Source organism: Atractosteus spatula, chromosome 9 (genome assembly GCF_055471065.1).
Source record: "Atractosteus spatula isolate fAtrSpa1 chromosome 9, fAtrSpa1.hap1, whole genome shotgun sequence".
Taxonomy (NCBI): domain Eukaryota; kingdom Metazoa; phylum Chordata; class Actinopteri; order Semionotiformes; family Lepisosteidae; genus Atractosteus; species Atractosteus spatula.
Genome location: NC_142714.1, coordinates 2,805,841 through 2,820,917, shown reverse-complemented (window position 1 = coordinate 2,820,917; position 15,077 = coordinate 2,805,841). Strand labels below are relative to the sequence as shown.

General features: G+C 38.0%; 1 protein-coding gene across 1 annotated transcript in view; it reads right to left on the bottom strand.

Annotated features, from left to right (window-relative positions):
• Positions 1-15,077, bottom strand: part of LOC148827937 (neurexin-3) — a 379,354-nt gene that overhangs the window by 46,084 nt on the left and 318,193 nt on the right. Inside the window, exons 17-18 of the mRNA XM_088924829.1 lie at positions 3,556-3,645; positions 1,347-1,654 (exon numbers count right to left, since the gene is read on the bottom strand). Coding sequence (XP_088780955.1) covers positions 1,347-1,654; positions 3,556-3,645 — 398 coding nt within the window. The remainder of the gene's footprint in view (positions 1-1,346; positions 1,655-3,555; positions 3,646-15,077) is intronic.

The following is a 15,077-nucleotide window of genomic DNA, read 5'->3' as shown; positions in this document are numbered from 1 at the left end:
ATAACACTGGAAAACAAGGATCAATGATATGTGGGCAATCCAACATGATCCTGGAGAATAAAAATGAAATATTGGTTGCTGTTTACCACACAAAATCACATTAGATTAGAAAAGAATATTGCACTATTTTTTAAATCTGAAATAGAAAAAAGACTGAGTATACTTTTTTCCCTGTTTTATTTTTTAGAAGCAGTGGAAAAATATTTCTTCACAGGCGTGCGATGGCTTTATTTCACCTAACTCTAAAGAGGCCTGGTTATGTTTCAATAACAAGAAAGTGAAAAGCAAAATAAAAAATGTGCTGTGTATATAGTCTACTTGAATAAAAACTGGAAATGTCTGATTGTACTTGTGGTTGTGAAATAGTATCTTACACTTCATCTACCAGTTTTGTCTACATCTATAGCTATATTTTTAAGGAAGCAACACATTTAAATTTAATTGTTGAAAATGGATGTGCCAAATCAAAAGGCTTAAGTGACATAGTTAGTGCAGCCCATACATTTATAAACTTGAGCTCTGCCCTTTAAACTGAAGTCTGTCTTCACAATTTTAGTTGACCTTAACTAAAATTAGATGCAAGCACCTGTTACCCAGCGCAGCTTGTTTTAAACATTCATGAGCTGCTTTGCATATGCAAGCTAGAATTCTCCCTTATTTGTTAGTAATATATGAATCTTATCCTAAGGCGTTTTATCTCTAATGGCAAACTCTACTTGAATTGTGCAGATTTCTGCTATGATTTCTGTTTTTGTTCTCACTCAAAATAGGTTCTGCGTCCACCAGTATTTCCCACCTGAATCAGAGTCGTTAAGCACAATTTAAATAAAGCCAGACATGAGACTGAAAAACACACTTTACTTCAGGGGGATGGGGGTGGTTTTTATTAACTTTCCTGTTTCCTGACAGCAATGGACTGTAACCCACATTACAGATGTGCCCGTTCCTCCTATGCTGTGTACTGTAACTGAGGACTCTAGAGAAACAGACAGCCAGTGTGCCAATATACAGTAGGATTTGAGATTTTTTGGGGCGTACCCATGGTTTTGTCAAGTCTGTGTCTCAGATTTACTTTGGTACACGTAAGTCTGCTGGATCATTTTCCATGTCCCTGCTGGCTCACAGTGCTTTTCCAGTGGAATCACTGCCCTCTGCTACATGACATTTTACTGAGCTGTAACACCTTAAACCTTTTACGCCAGACTACCTGTTATCATTCCCTGCAGCCCCTCTGTCACCAGACCACCTCTGTTCTAATGCTCCCTGCTCACCCTGGTCTGCTGGGTTTTACGGGCTTGTATCTGCAGGAAGCAGGAAGGAGGAAGCAGGAAGTGCGGGGACCATACCTGGATGGTGGGGGGAGACCGGTGCTTTCTGGTGGTCGTGGTGGACATGGTGGTGGTCGTCTCGATGAAGGTGGTTGACATTTCTGGAGGTACGGAGGTCGTTGTGGCTGATCCGTGGACAGAAGGAACATCGCCCACTAGTCTGACACTCCCATTGATTTTAATATTGGGGTTGTTTTCAGCGGCCATGTTCAGCACCTTGAGACCATTGTAGTACAGCCCAGAGAGCTGTCCCTGGTAGGGTCTCTTTCGGTCATTGCCTCCAATGGTTATAGTTGCCTGGGTGTTGAAGATCGTCAGCTGCCGGCCTGGGAAGGATACAAAAAGGGATACAAAATATTAAACAGCGACAACATCACAACTGTCTAGTTTTCATCTGGGTACAGATAGTTTAATCAACAATAATGGTCTCTTTAAGCAATTAAAGCTAAGCTGATATTTACATGTGTTCCATGATTCTGCAGATAGAGTGAATGTTTTCACAACAGTAAATTACATAGCTCATCTCTCTTTTACTGTTGTGAAAACAGTTGTGTAGGCTTCTGTAAGTGAAGGACTTTTTTAATCGTGCTACAGCTTTTTTTTCCCTCTCCTTGAAAATCTATAATCATCAAAAATAAGGAGCTGAAGACATTGTAATCAAAGGTCAGAGACTAAAACAAGTAGAAATGAGATTCATAAAGGCATAATTTTGCTTAAAAACCTTGACCCAAACAGCAGGCTGATATCTGTGAGAGTCGATAATTCTGTTTGAGGGGCAGCAGCCCTGCCACAGAGTCAGATCACAACATCTGGTCGAAGGCTGACATCTTACGTTATCTTGGCCTAAAGGTCATCATTCTGAGAAATCATAATTATGGGTTCTCAAGAAAAAGACAAAATGGTCAGTTAAAGGTCACATTTTTATGTTCTGTTCCAAATTACACCTTTGAGGGCACTTTAGTGAGATCATGGATTAAACACAAGCCCATAAATCTTTAAGCACTGACATACTAAAGAAATAGTATGTCAGTGAAAGAAATTGGTAGGCAACATTAAAAAGACGTAAAAAAAACGTTACCTTGTGATCTGAAAGGGAGGGTTGATCAATGCAGAGATTCTATGAAAGAGGTCAAATCTAACCTATTTGCTAAGCCCATTTCCTAGAACCTGTTTGCTAAAAGGCTAATCACACTTGTTTTTCACATTTTGCATCTCATCTACTGTATTGCCACATTAAAAACCAGGGTTATTTGCTGTCGGTTCACTAGACTTGGGTGGAACATTTCTGCATGTCTGTCTGTGATGTACTTTACGTACAGTGTGCTTTCAGGGGTGGGCAGCACTGCTAGGTCATGTACACATTTAACAGATGCAATGGATGGCAAATTAGTCTGATTGCCTTTTAGCAAAATCCGTGCAGATGAATATACTGAAATTCAAAACACTGTAGATACTCCAATACCTTATTTAGCGGCATGCTTAATACAACTGTCATGTGACACATTTCACAACTCAATTACATTTGGTATCAAATAAAAATTCACAGACATACACCACATAGCAAGTTGATTCATGCATGTAAGCATTTATAATGGGATTTGAAAATAGCTTTGTGTTTTAGAGATTGTTAAAGGGACTTTATAATCTACTTAGGAAGTTTAAGTAATGACCTTTAAATGCATTTTATAATGATATTAACCCATAATGGTAATTCATGCAGCATTCCCTCTAAGTATTATCCTCAGAAAAAAAAGACACATTTTAAGTAGAATAATTACTTCTGCATCAGAATCTCTGTTGACCTGTAAATTATTGACAGATCTACTTGTACACAGAATTGTACATGTACCTTAGAGGGAATGAATTATGACAGGCTGATTTTGTCTGGTTTGTTAAAAGTTAATTAACAAGTTTTAAATTAAATATTTTAAGCATGCTATAAATAGTTATACACCTGCTCATGCATAATTTATAGCACTGTATACATCTACGCAGTCCCAGTCCCTTTAACTGAGTTGGATGGAAATGCATTATAATATGATTTAGACAACGAAACATAACATAAAACTACAATAAAACTGGAACATAAATTAAAACATTCATTTATGAGTACGAAACATGATTTTGGTTAACTGACATTTATTGCAGGCTTTATTAGTGTTTATTTATGAGGTAAAAAAAACAAACAAAATAATCTGTCCAATTTTAAAAGTTTAATAAAGGTTACCTTTCTCTTGAAGCCATTCCTCTACGGGCCGGGTATATTTGAATGGGATTTTCTTATTTACCATTTGAAGACGCTCATAATCACTGCTGCCTTTAAAGTTTAAAAAACAGCTTGAAACAGTCGGCAAGGGCAATGGTTATTTAAGCACATTTTCCTTTGGAACAGTTTTTTTAAACATTTTTATGAAAAAGTTTAGCCATTTTTTAAGCGAAGTTATTTATTACACTGGCATTTATATTTTCAGTTTTTTTCCTGAATTTGAAGACAATCTACATCTCCCTTACAGTACTGACTTCAGAAAGATTAGGTTTAATGAAAATTAAAATTTATGGCCCCTATTGTTCAGTTCAATGGAGTAACATTCAAAAAGCTCATCAACTGAAGTATTTGTGAGGTTCTCTTTGAGGTTGCAAGCAATGAAAATAAACATTTTTAAATGAAAGATTATAAATTGAGGACATATTTGTTTTGGCATTAAGAATTTTTCAACAACCTCATCACTAAATCATTATGCAATCTACTTTTCTTTTGACAAAATGGTGCGCATATGTGATCTGAATATTTTAATGTTGTACGAAGATTTCAAGACAAGCCGTTACAGTATATTCAAAAGACTGACATTTTAAAATTTTATAAAGTGCTATGCTGATCATATAACGTAATGGTGTCTTTGCTGAATAGCATATGCCTTTTATCACAGAGGTCGGACAGGAAACAGCAAATCGAACAGCAATAGTGCATATAGATTTTACACATAAAAAATATATGATTTCATAGTTACATGTACAGTTTAGAAACAATATATGTTCTAGACGTATAAATTAATAAAATATTAATCGTGTTTAAAATGAATGATAGCATTGGCCACAGCTGAATAAAAAAGAGAGCGGTTTTATTTCAGATAGGCCCTGGCTGTGTCAGAGATAGCCAAGACGACTGGCTGGAAGCTGTGTGTTTTGGGTAGGCTTCCAGGCCCTGCTGTTCACCCGACAGTATAAAGTTGTACCACCAGACAGGCAGCATCCGAGCACAGTAGGAATCACATACTAGCTCAGCATGCGAACCAGTGCAGCACAAGGCCATGACAGGAAGGTAAGGCACTCAGGTGGCGCATACAGTATAGTACAGTACAGCATGTGACTAGAGCACGGGCCTCATTCTGTGTGTGGCACTGGGCCCTCAGCCACAGACCTGTCAGAGGAAGCACACTGATGTACTATACAGATTAAACCCTGTTAATAATAATAACAATAATTATAACAACGAAAATACATTATTTATTTATTATATTGAATGTCAACAACTGCCTACATACAAAAAATATGGGGTATAGATTTCTAAATTCTCATCCTATTACAGAATGCAGGCTTCACAAATGTTTGAATCAAACAACCCACACTCTGAATTCATACATCCACTTACTGTATGATAACTTGGAGAATTAGCTAAAAAAAAACAGTTTCTAAACACTGAACAACACAGAATTGTAGGAAAGCAGAAATAGTTTAGCAGAGATTTGAAATAGCCTTATACTACTGAAGGTGAAATTAGGTTTATGCGAAATGATCGAAAAAAACTGGCAATATACAGCATGTGGTTGAAATAATCTGTGGTAAGTATGATATGCTGTATTTCAGCATATGAAACTTCACTAAACTGTTTTCAGAGAAAACACAAATTGAAAATAAATTAGAATGGACTAAACTAATTGTTATTTATAAAACAGGCACAAATACTTATTTTGACTGCTTTGTAAAACATCAAAGCTTGCTGAAAGCCGAAATAGGTTGGAGGAAAATGTGATCACAAAGGAATAAGGGTTAATAAAAATTTAGCATGTTTTATGCCTTTGATCCAGTCAAGAGACTGTGCACATATTCACTGAGCCCCTGTAGAGGAAGTAACTTCATCTCTTTAAAACTAAATATTGCCAGGAGGTGTAAATATGAGCTATCTGCTTCAGCTTATTTGCTATTCCAACCTTTTACATGCACAGCTTAATGGTAGCCATGTATTTTAGTATTTAACATTACATATGAATATTGAACACAGCCTCTTATTCTGTCCTTAATGTGTCAGAACAGATACAGGAAGAATCCTCCCCAAATTTACACGAGACACAAAACCGTCTTTCTGTACAATTCCAGGAATGGCAAAGAAAAAGCACAGCAGGAACTCTTCTCCAGCGTGTTGGCGGTTAGTCTTAAATTATTTTTCTTAACACACCCGAAAAAAAGCTTCATTATAAAGCACACAGGCGACTTTGGATAAAACAAAGCAGTTGATCGTGTCACAAGGAAATACTATGTCGACCACAGGAAAATGATCGTGAGGGTCCTCAGCAATCTATGGAAAAGACTGCTGTTTTCCTTCTGGCACAATCAAAACACAACAAACAGCATTTCCATAATAGTTTGCATTCAGAAATGATTAACATGAATGAGAGTGTTCTGTGTGAACGCTATGTCCCTCTGTTGAATTGTATATGAGGATCACTGTGGATTTGTAATGTATATCATTACTAGTGCTTTAGTCAAGCACACACACATCTAGAAAACACTTTGCAGTCAGTTTGTTGCTTGGAGTTTATTTTACACTAATTTTGCACTTTGCCCTAAAAACCTTACCTTTACATAATATTTCATAAGACACAGACAGTTTGGTTCAATTAATTATCAGTAATGACTCTTTGTGTGGTTCTTCATTACATCCAAACTGTCCAATAGCAGTGCTGTGAGAGTGAAGTGGGGCACTGTGACTTCATCACTTCCCTTTAAAAGCACTGTTCTAAACTGTTACTTTAGGGCAAAAAAGTAAACAATTAAAATCCTCAGAAGAAATGTTATGTGGTTCTCAGCACAGGATGACAAAGTGACCTACAGTAGTATAATCTGCTTATTGCTGTCATTAGCTACACACTGCCAAAAAGACTATTTGCGGTACAGTCCAACAGTATATTAATAGGCAATACGGTCAATATTGCTATATATATAAATATACAATAGAAAGAAAAGATTTTTAAGAAAGGTGAGGTTAAACTGAAAACTCTGAAAATATTTTACCAATACCCCATGTGTGGGGGTATGTTTAAACATGAATGAAGATGAGTTAGTAAAGGGAGATGATGCTTATTGGGCAAAACCGAGCTTTTTTTTATGGTTAATCAGACCACCAGACATTGGCACACTAGTCTTCTCACATAGGCTGTGTAAAGTGTAGCATGAACAGCACTGCAGTTTAATGTGTTCCCAGTAGGGCATCACTTCCAACAGCACACTGTGCCTTAATGCCATGCTTGGATACTAGCGGAAAGCAAGCATGATCATTACTCATGGTCGAAGCCTGAACAAATATAGTCGGGTGATGAGAAGAACCACTGAGAGCAGGTCATCTTTGCAATCAGCGTGGCAGATCAATCTCACCAGCACATTGTCAGATAAAAGACAAGAAAGTGTGATTGCATTTTTATTTCTTGTCCTTCTTCTGTCCTAGTCCTGCAAGAACTGTTCTAAATTACAGCATTTTTGTAGCATTAATATATCAAACCAAAAAAGTCCTGCTGCAGCGATCAGTTATACAATTCACCAATTAAAAACAGCAAGGGTCTTCACAGATGCTGGACTAGTTTCATGCTGTGAACACAGATATTGTTGGTGCAACAACAATAGAGCTGTCAGAGCGTGCTCAAAGTTTTGCTGTGCACAAGACAAACCCTTAAATTCATCACCCATTTCTCTTGAACAGCATTTGCATCACAGGCTTGTAATTACATTCCATTTCATAGTACTCTGACGAACTGAAGCATTTCAAAAAAGGTAATTATATATTTATAGTTTACTACATTTTTCTTCAGGTGGTATCTGTTTTTTCAGTTGTTGTTTTACTCAGCTGAAAGGGATAAAGCAATTTTGCCCAGTCTGTGAGAAACTCAATGCAAAACACTTAATGCATAATTCTAAGGTAAAAAAATCCAACTAATGATGTTGCACACCATAAAGACATCAGTAAAGGCACGCTGATAAAATGTGAAGTCTATACCATGTTAGAAAGTTAATTTTTTTAAATAGTCCTGTTTCTTTTTTTCCACATACTTAAAAATCAAACTACCATGAAGGTGGGATGAGATGTTTTTGTAAATTCCTGGCAAGTAATAGTTATATCGCATTTGATTAGGATCAGCATTTGTTTAGGTATCAAATGGCTTTGTGTACCACATAAAGTTGTAATTTCCTTTACTTATACATTTTGTTGTCGTGCGTGTGAGTGATTGCTTGTTCATCTTCATCAGATGGGTTTGTGAAATATTTTGCAAACCTTTGTCATAAGGCGGCTGTATGAAAATATTGCCAGTTTTTTTAATTTTCATTCCCTGTCTAAACACAGTTTGTTATATTCTGTCGATCTGTATGCCAATAATACTACTTTTTATCCATGCCAACCAGGACATTCTTTAACCAGATTTACAGGAAGACAGAAAATCATCACACATTTATGCAGACTATGAGCTGTTTATCCTGACAAGACCTGTGCAGGTACAGTATATCTTTTTTGTAACAGTTTAGAGTCACTGAAGTTTGGCTGTTTGATTGAGGAAGGGCAGACATCCAGGGAGCCCTTCAGCTTCCGACATGCTCCCAGCTCTGCAGCGTCACACAGGGGGATCAGCACTGATTCGAGGAGGGGTGCATCCCTCAGTGACATCACTTCCCGGCACCTGGATAGGCTCGCTGTTGGCTGAGAGAGCCCTGGCCGACCAATCCCAGCCCTGGGCCAGTTACAGCACACAGTATCCCAGACACACAGTCGCTGTTGGTGAGTGCTATTCTCTGGGCTCATAATTCTGACATGCGGATCTCAGGTGAACCCTCGGGGGTGTGGGTGAGTGGATTTACTGGCTCCTTTTCTATTTTTCACATGCAATCTTGATCTGGAAGAATTACAGCAAAGGAAAACAAAAACACTATGTGCAGAAACTGGGCATTCCTAAAATAATCAGATGGATTTTGGTAGATAGCATCTATTCAGGTTTTACTTTTCCTCTCACAGAATTGACTGGTAAGACTACAGAGTAAAATATAAACTTGGTGTTCTTTTTTTCCATGTTTTGCTTTCTTTCTGTCTGAATTGTTATGTTATGACAGCTTGTTGGAAATAATGGATTGCTCTGTTCCCCCGAGGAGCATCTGAGAGAAAAGGGTTAATGGAAATATCCTCCAGGGTTCTTCCTCAAGAGACACTAAAGTAAATGCATAAGTCCTGGATGATTCAGGCCTCCTTACTTATTCAGGTGTCTCATCAGAGGAGCAGGCCTGAAGAGTACACAGATTCATTTTTAGATTATACTTAAATTGATTTCTTTCTAACCGGTCAGCCACTGACCACACACTTGATTTTCCAAGAATGCATTTACCTCCTTATGGATGAGCTCTCTCAGAGCTGCCCATTAGTCTCAGACCTCCTCCCCACATTCCAGAATTCTTGTCAGGAAATGCCTGTATTCATGAAGATTTCTCTCAATATCTTCAGAGACAATGGGAAAGAGCATTTATCTCAGTATCCTGGGTGGTTTCATTTAATCGTGGATTAGGCCTACAGCTCATATTGAAAGCTTATCTTTTTCCCTGGAGAGACGTATGAGGGCGAAAGATTCTGTTTTTGATAGGAGTAATTGTATTTAGCTTGTAGGATACAAGACTATTTATCGCATACCTAGGAAATCATTACCTTAAATCCTCACAGATAAGGCCAGTAGCATTTTGAAATCTATTTTGTTTTCTTAACCCTATGAGGTGATGGTTCAACATAATGATTTGTAGGAATTTGTAGGAAGTAGGAATTTCTTTAGGTCAGTAGACTGTGACCCAGTAAGAGATCTTAAAGCAATTTTATCCACCGACCTTCAAAAAACAAAAGTCTGACTACAGAGGGTGTTCTTAGTTTCAAAAGCCAAGAAATCATAATGCAAAGCCCCAAAAGATACCTTTTTTAGTATTTTAAGACTTTGCATTTTAAATTGGTAGGACCATAATAATAACTTGTTTTATTTATAGAACACTTTTCATGTCATAGGATCGTAAAGCACATTACATACAGAAGGAAGCCCAGTTTCACCAAAGTGCAGCCCCAACGAGGTGACAGTGTAGGTTCAGAGTTCACGGTTCAAGGTTAATTTGCCATTTTGAACGTGAGTCAGCACTTATTTCCTTGAGTAGTTACAGAGTGGTAGCAGAAGGTAGTAACGGCATTTAAACATATTAACTAGAGGAGTCTGGACAAACTGAATAGGAGAATGAAAATGAATGGGAAAACTCTAGTTGAGTTTCAAGCATTATGCAATATAACAAAAATATTTTAAAAATAAGAATCTATTAACATTCAATGGACCAAAAATAACCCTGAAATTAAGAGAATGCACTGATTTTATATTTAGAAGTAAGGATCAAAGAATCATTAGGTGCTTCCATTTCTTTCCGTACATTTTACATAATTGTTACATTTTCCTATGCTTAGCACCTATGTGGCCTTTTATGATTGCCCTTCTGTCTTTTAAGAACACTCCCCTCCACGCACACACTGCAATAATATATGCCTACAACTTAGGAGGCACCAGAGAATTATTATTTAAATGATCTGCACTTTTCTTCAGAGTACACTGTAACTAATTTCAGACCTGACTCCATTCTCTCCTCCAAATCCTACCTTTAAAAACGATGTTTAAAATAATTAGAGTATAATAAAACTCACATTAAGATGCTTGAACTACGCAAAATTGTTCTAAATTGCTTTTACTTTTTTTGAGGTACAACGTTATGGATACCGTCAAACTTGAAGACATGCATAACTACATTACAATCGGTAGTGGTAAAAAATAAAATTTTCTTTTACGCGTGTGGCTGCATTTGACATAAAATGCCCATTTCTTATTTATAGAATTGTATAGAGAATCTACACAGACTGTTCTTTTATGAAATGAGTTTTTTTCTGCACGACTAACTCAGCAGGAAATGGGCAGAGATGCTGTAGTTGAAACTGTCGAATGTGTTCTTGAGGGGCAGAGGGGAACCTGCAGCACAGAGGCACAGAGCGGAAAACCTGAAGGATCCCGCGAGCTGGATCCATTAGAGACAAAAGCCGAGTATTTCCCCAGAATCCTGCCTTCCTACTGCCTTTGACGTCTAAAACGCAGCACTGATTTAAACCTCACCACCCTGGAGACTGGGACACAGAAAGGCACAGTAATAACACAGCATCAGCTACAGCCATAATTGTGGGTTATTTCCTCTCCTGTCAACAGTCATTACCTGGGACTGCGACCTGTAGCTGTCAAAAACAGCTGAGGACCAAAAAACCCTCCAAGAACTGAAAGCTGACGTAAGCCTGTCCTTATGCAGGTAAATCAAACATACCTCGGACATCCTTGTCTTGCTGATACCAAACATGCTCCCCAGCTGTGGTTCATTGATCCTTCACATTGCGTATATCACTCAAAGGAGGCTGGCCACAGCCTGCTCTGCAGATATCATTCATGATGGAAATCTAGTCCGATTCCATCAGTGACAGTCCTGTGGCATGACGAAGGGTGACAGTGCTTTCAAACTGTGTCCCTCCAAATTCAATCACAAGGGACCAAATCTATGAGATCAGGAATGAAGCCACCACTGAGCTCTGGAGCCAAAAAAAACAAGTTTAAAGGGAGGGGAGTAGCCCGTACATCAAGTTAAAAAAACCTGAGAATGTGTGCGGGAAAAAAAGGAGTGAGTATTTCATTCTCGGAAAGTGAATTTAGGTTTTATTTTACAATGTCGCTTCCTTGCGACCATGTCACACTAAAAAAAATGTTAAAAATGATCTTCAGTTCTAAGAGCAAAAATTATTTGAAAAACAATACAAATCAGTGAGGTGTGTCACATTCTATTTATTTTGGTTTCTGGCTGTCCTCATCTCTTTCTGTCTCCCTCTCCCTCAGCCTGTCTCCTGTTCTCTATTCTTGCACAATCCTGGCCCTTTTTGGTGCACACAGCCTCTTCTCCTGCTGCCCCAGCCTGTCTCTCCTCTGTCACAGACACAGGATCCGACTGGACTGCTGCAGAATCTTTGAACTCTCCTGTCTTTGTCAGGGAAGGACAGGAGGAGAAACAAGGAGACAAGAATGTTGAAAGACTGCAGCTCAGCCCAGTTTGTCACAATGCCTGGAAATAAGGGCGTGACTCTTTTTTATATTCTAACTCTTTCTTATATTCTATCATTTTACCTTAGGTATTTTGGCAAGTTTTGCTTGTATTGTATTATCTACAATAATTGTAATTCTAGGCTTTATAATGCAGTACGTTAAATCCTCAGAATTTATACCATGTACTCCTCAAATGCTCCTCATTTTGCTCTGGACTTCCAGTTTATCACTAATCTAATACTTTAATCCTGATAGCTTTACATACAGTAGGTAGAATAAAACACAAGGAATTGGTGAACCTGCAGTTGAAATTGCAACACGGCATGTTTCTCATAAAAGTATACAATTTAAGCCTGCTACTGCATTGAGACATGCAAGGCATTCTGATGATAGCTCAGAAATGTATAGAAAGTGAGAAATTAGCTAACACTTCAGTGATTCATGTACAACAGGCTTCTGCCTAGTGCTATAAACCCTAGAAGAGGAAGCCTTTGCCTCTTTACAAACAGGAAAGGACACTTGGCAACATTCTAATTGACACTGTGATCTGTAATTGTTAAACATACAAACAATTCATCTGTGCTTGAGTGTGGTTCAGTTCCATTCACTGCCTGAGCAGAAAAGGAGGCCTTTGCTGCTTTACCTTTTGCCAAGCTGTGCGTACTGCATTAGGCCTGACAGTCCAAGTGGTGATGGCCCTATTTATGAAAACAAGCTTGGACAGCATGAGGCTTTGTTTGCTTAGTCTGTTCATACAGTAATTCCTCTGCTGTTATGAGCATATTGATCGCACCACCTGCATATTAACTATCAAACAGAAGAGAGCAGCTTTGATGACCACAGCATTAAAAGGCCTTTATCTCATGATTTGAAGTATGGCAATAATTTAAAGAATATTTCCAATAAAGCAAAGGAGTGCCTGTTCATTTTATTTTCATACTTTGCCTCTGAGCCAACTAGTGACTTGCTTGTGTGACACTGCAGGGACAGGTCAGGACTATGTATGTCTTCTTTTTGTGTGGAGAGTTATCTCACTCTTTTCTTTGTTCAGAAGTAAAGAATTAAATTAAGCAAGAAATAAGAACGTAATAATCCAGCACTGTTAAGGATGATGACAGACCCATTAGAAGTAAAAGCAAGTAGCATTAATAAAACAAAGAAAAGAAGAGCAGTGCTGATGCTAACTATAGAGACTGAAGAGTATGTACACAGTAAAAATAAAAAGTCTACTTGTGAATTGATTATGTTCTACAAAGCACTCTGACTTTACTGTCTACATTTCATAGTGCTTCAGTCCTCCACACTGGAATATAAGGATTTTAAATCTCATACACATTTATTGAAGGAACTAGGAACAATCTGCAGTTTTCACATTAGCATTTCAAGCCTGATCTGAAGTCTATTAGCTAGTACACTAACCTATAATTACAGGAGAAATGACAGGACTGTTAAAGAAGAAAAAATCAGTCATGAATGAATTACTGACTAATGGCAACCATCTGCAAATGAGCTGCAAATGTACGTTAAGTAAACTGTATCTGAAAAACACTTTTAGTCAAGCAACAGCCCTGAAAGGCATAATGTAATACTGCAATTGCTCTTGCGATAAAGTAGAAACCTATATAATTTCACAGCCCAGACACAGACAGGGAAAAGTATGTGCTGGCGTCTCCCTTTTGCAGCTTACAGAGTTTTGTGCTCTGTCAGTTTCTAATGGGTGGCATGGTGGTAAGGGGTGCTGTACCTCAGGCTTTGGGTTCAGCTCTAGACAGGGTGCCTGCTGTGTGGGGTTTGCATGCTGTCTTTGTGATTCTCTGTATGCTTGTGTGTGTCCTGCAGCTGGCTGGTGTCTGGTTTGGTCTTTCGGGGAAAAGCATAAGCTGCAAGACTCCTGTCATTAATAAGCAGCTTACTGGTCATACTGGAGATGAAAATCAGTTTTGCAATACAGAAAATAAAGCAAAGCATGATGCATGCCTTTAAGATGAGATCTATTGATTAAAAATGCTACATTCTGAAATGTTATCACCATGAGAGAACTTGCAAAGCGCATTAATTACATTAATTACAGTTTTACATTCTACTTTGATATTATAATAATGAGGGCAAAAGTCAAAAGATTACTTAGTGTGGCTGCTCTATTGGTTGGCATTTGTATTTAATTATTACATGGCTTGGTGTTATGCAGCTTTCAATAAAACAAATTACAGACTTTTCCAAAGTAACTTGACAATTTTCTTTCCAATAATAGCTTTATAACATAACATCACAGAAACACCTGATGAGATAATCTGTTGTAATGCTGACTTGACTATGAGTTTCTGAACTGTGTTTTTCAATCAATGATAATGAAAGGAATACATGAATAGTTTATATTTATTTTGCCCAATGTATAACAGCCAACTGATCACCCACTCATTTCAGAGTATCAATTGGGATAGAGAATGAGTGAATTGATTTGTAGCACATCTTGGAGGATTTGTAAAACATGCAGGGAAAATTGACACTTTTAGCTAAAACAGATTGGATGCACAGCATTTTAGCCCGGCTGTGTTGGCTCTAGAAATGTGAATTTCATGGGGAAACAATGGTTGGTGTTGCTCAGGCATGAATACTGTGGAATTACAAATATCAGAAAATAGCAATTCCCGGCACAGTTTTTGAAATATTTTATACGAAAAGCACTTACGGGTAGTGCTTCTCGTGTAGGTGAACCATTCAGATTTGCTATGTCACCAGCTATAGTTTCATCTACTTAACAAAGGCATTTTTAAGAGGCTTGAAACCTGACACACAATTAAAATAATGTTATATTAAAAGAGTATGAAACCACACTGTGGAGGATGACAAATGAGTCACAAGTGTGCACCTGTCTCGAAGGGTTCTCAGATGTATCGCTGATAACACATTAGAGTCACACACAGTGAGCATGCATCAGCCATTATTTGTGACTCAGAATACGATAACATAGTTTACTTTTCACGACAGCCTCTTGGGGTTGAAAAATAAATTGTTGCTTATCCCCATCACCCATTTATCATTGCAGAGTAGCAAATTTCAGGGGCTTGGACAAGACTGAACCAAGCTCTGATTAATGTGTGTCACGTACAGCATCTTCCAAATCCCCCATTTCCCTACTCTGTTGACTACTGCACTCAGCAAACCTGCAGTGCTTCAGTGCAACAATAATAACAGCAAAAAAAGTTCAATTAGGAACAGGACTTCCATTCCACATGTTTCAGTGACATCACAACCTATTCTTCTAAAACTGTAACAATATACAGAACCCAACCAAGAAGAGCATGGAGTACGCCTGTCTGAAGAACCCCCCCAGAACAGCACACACCTATGC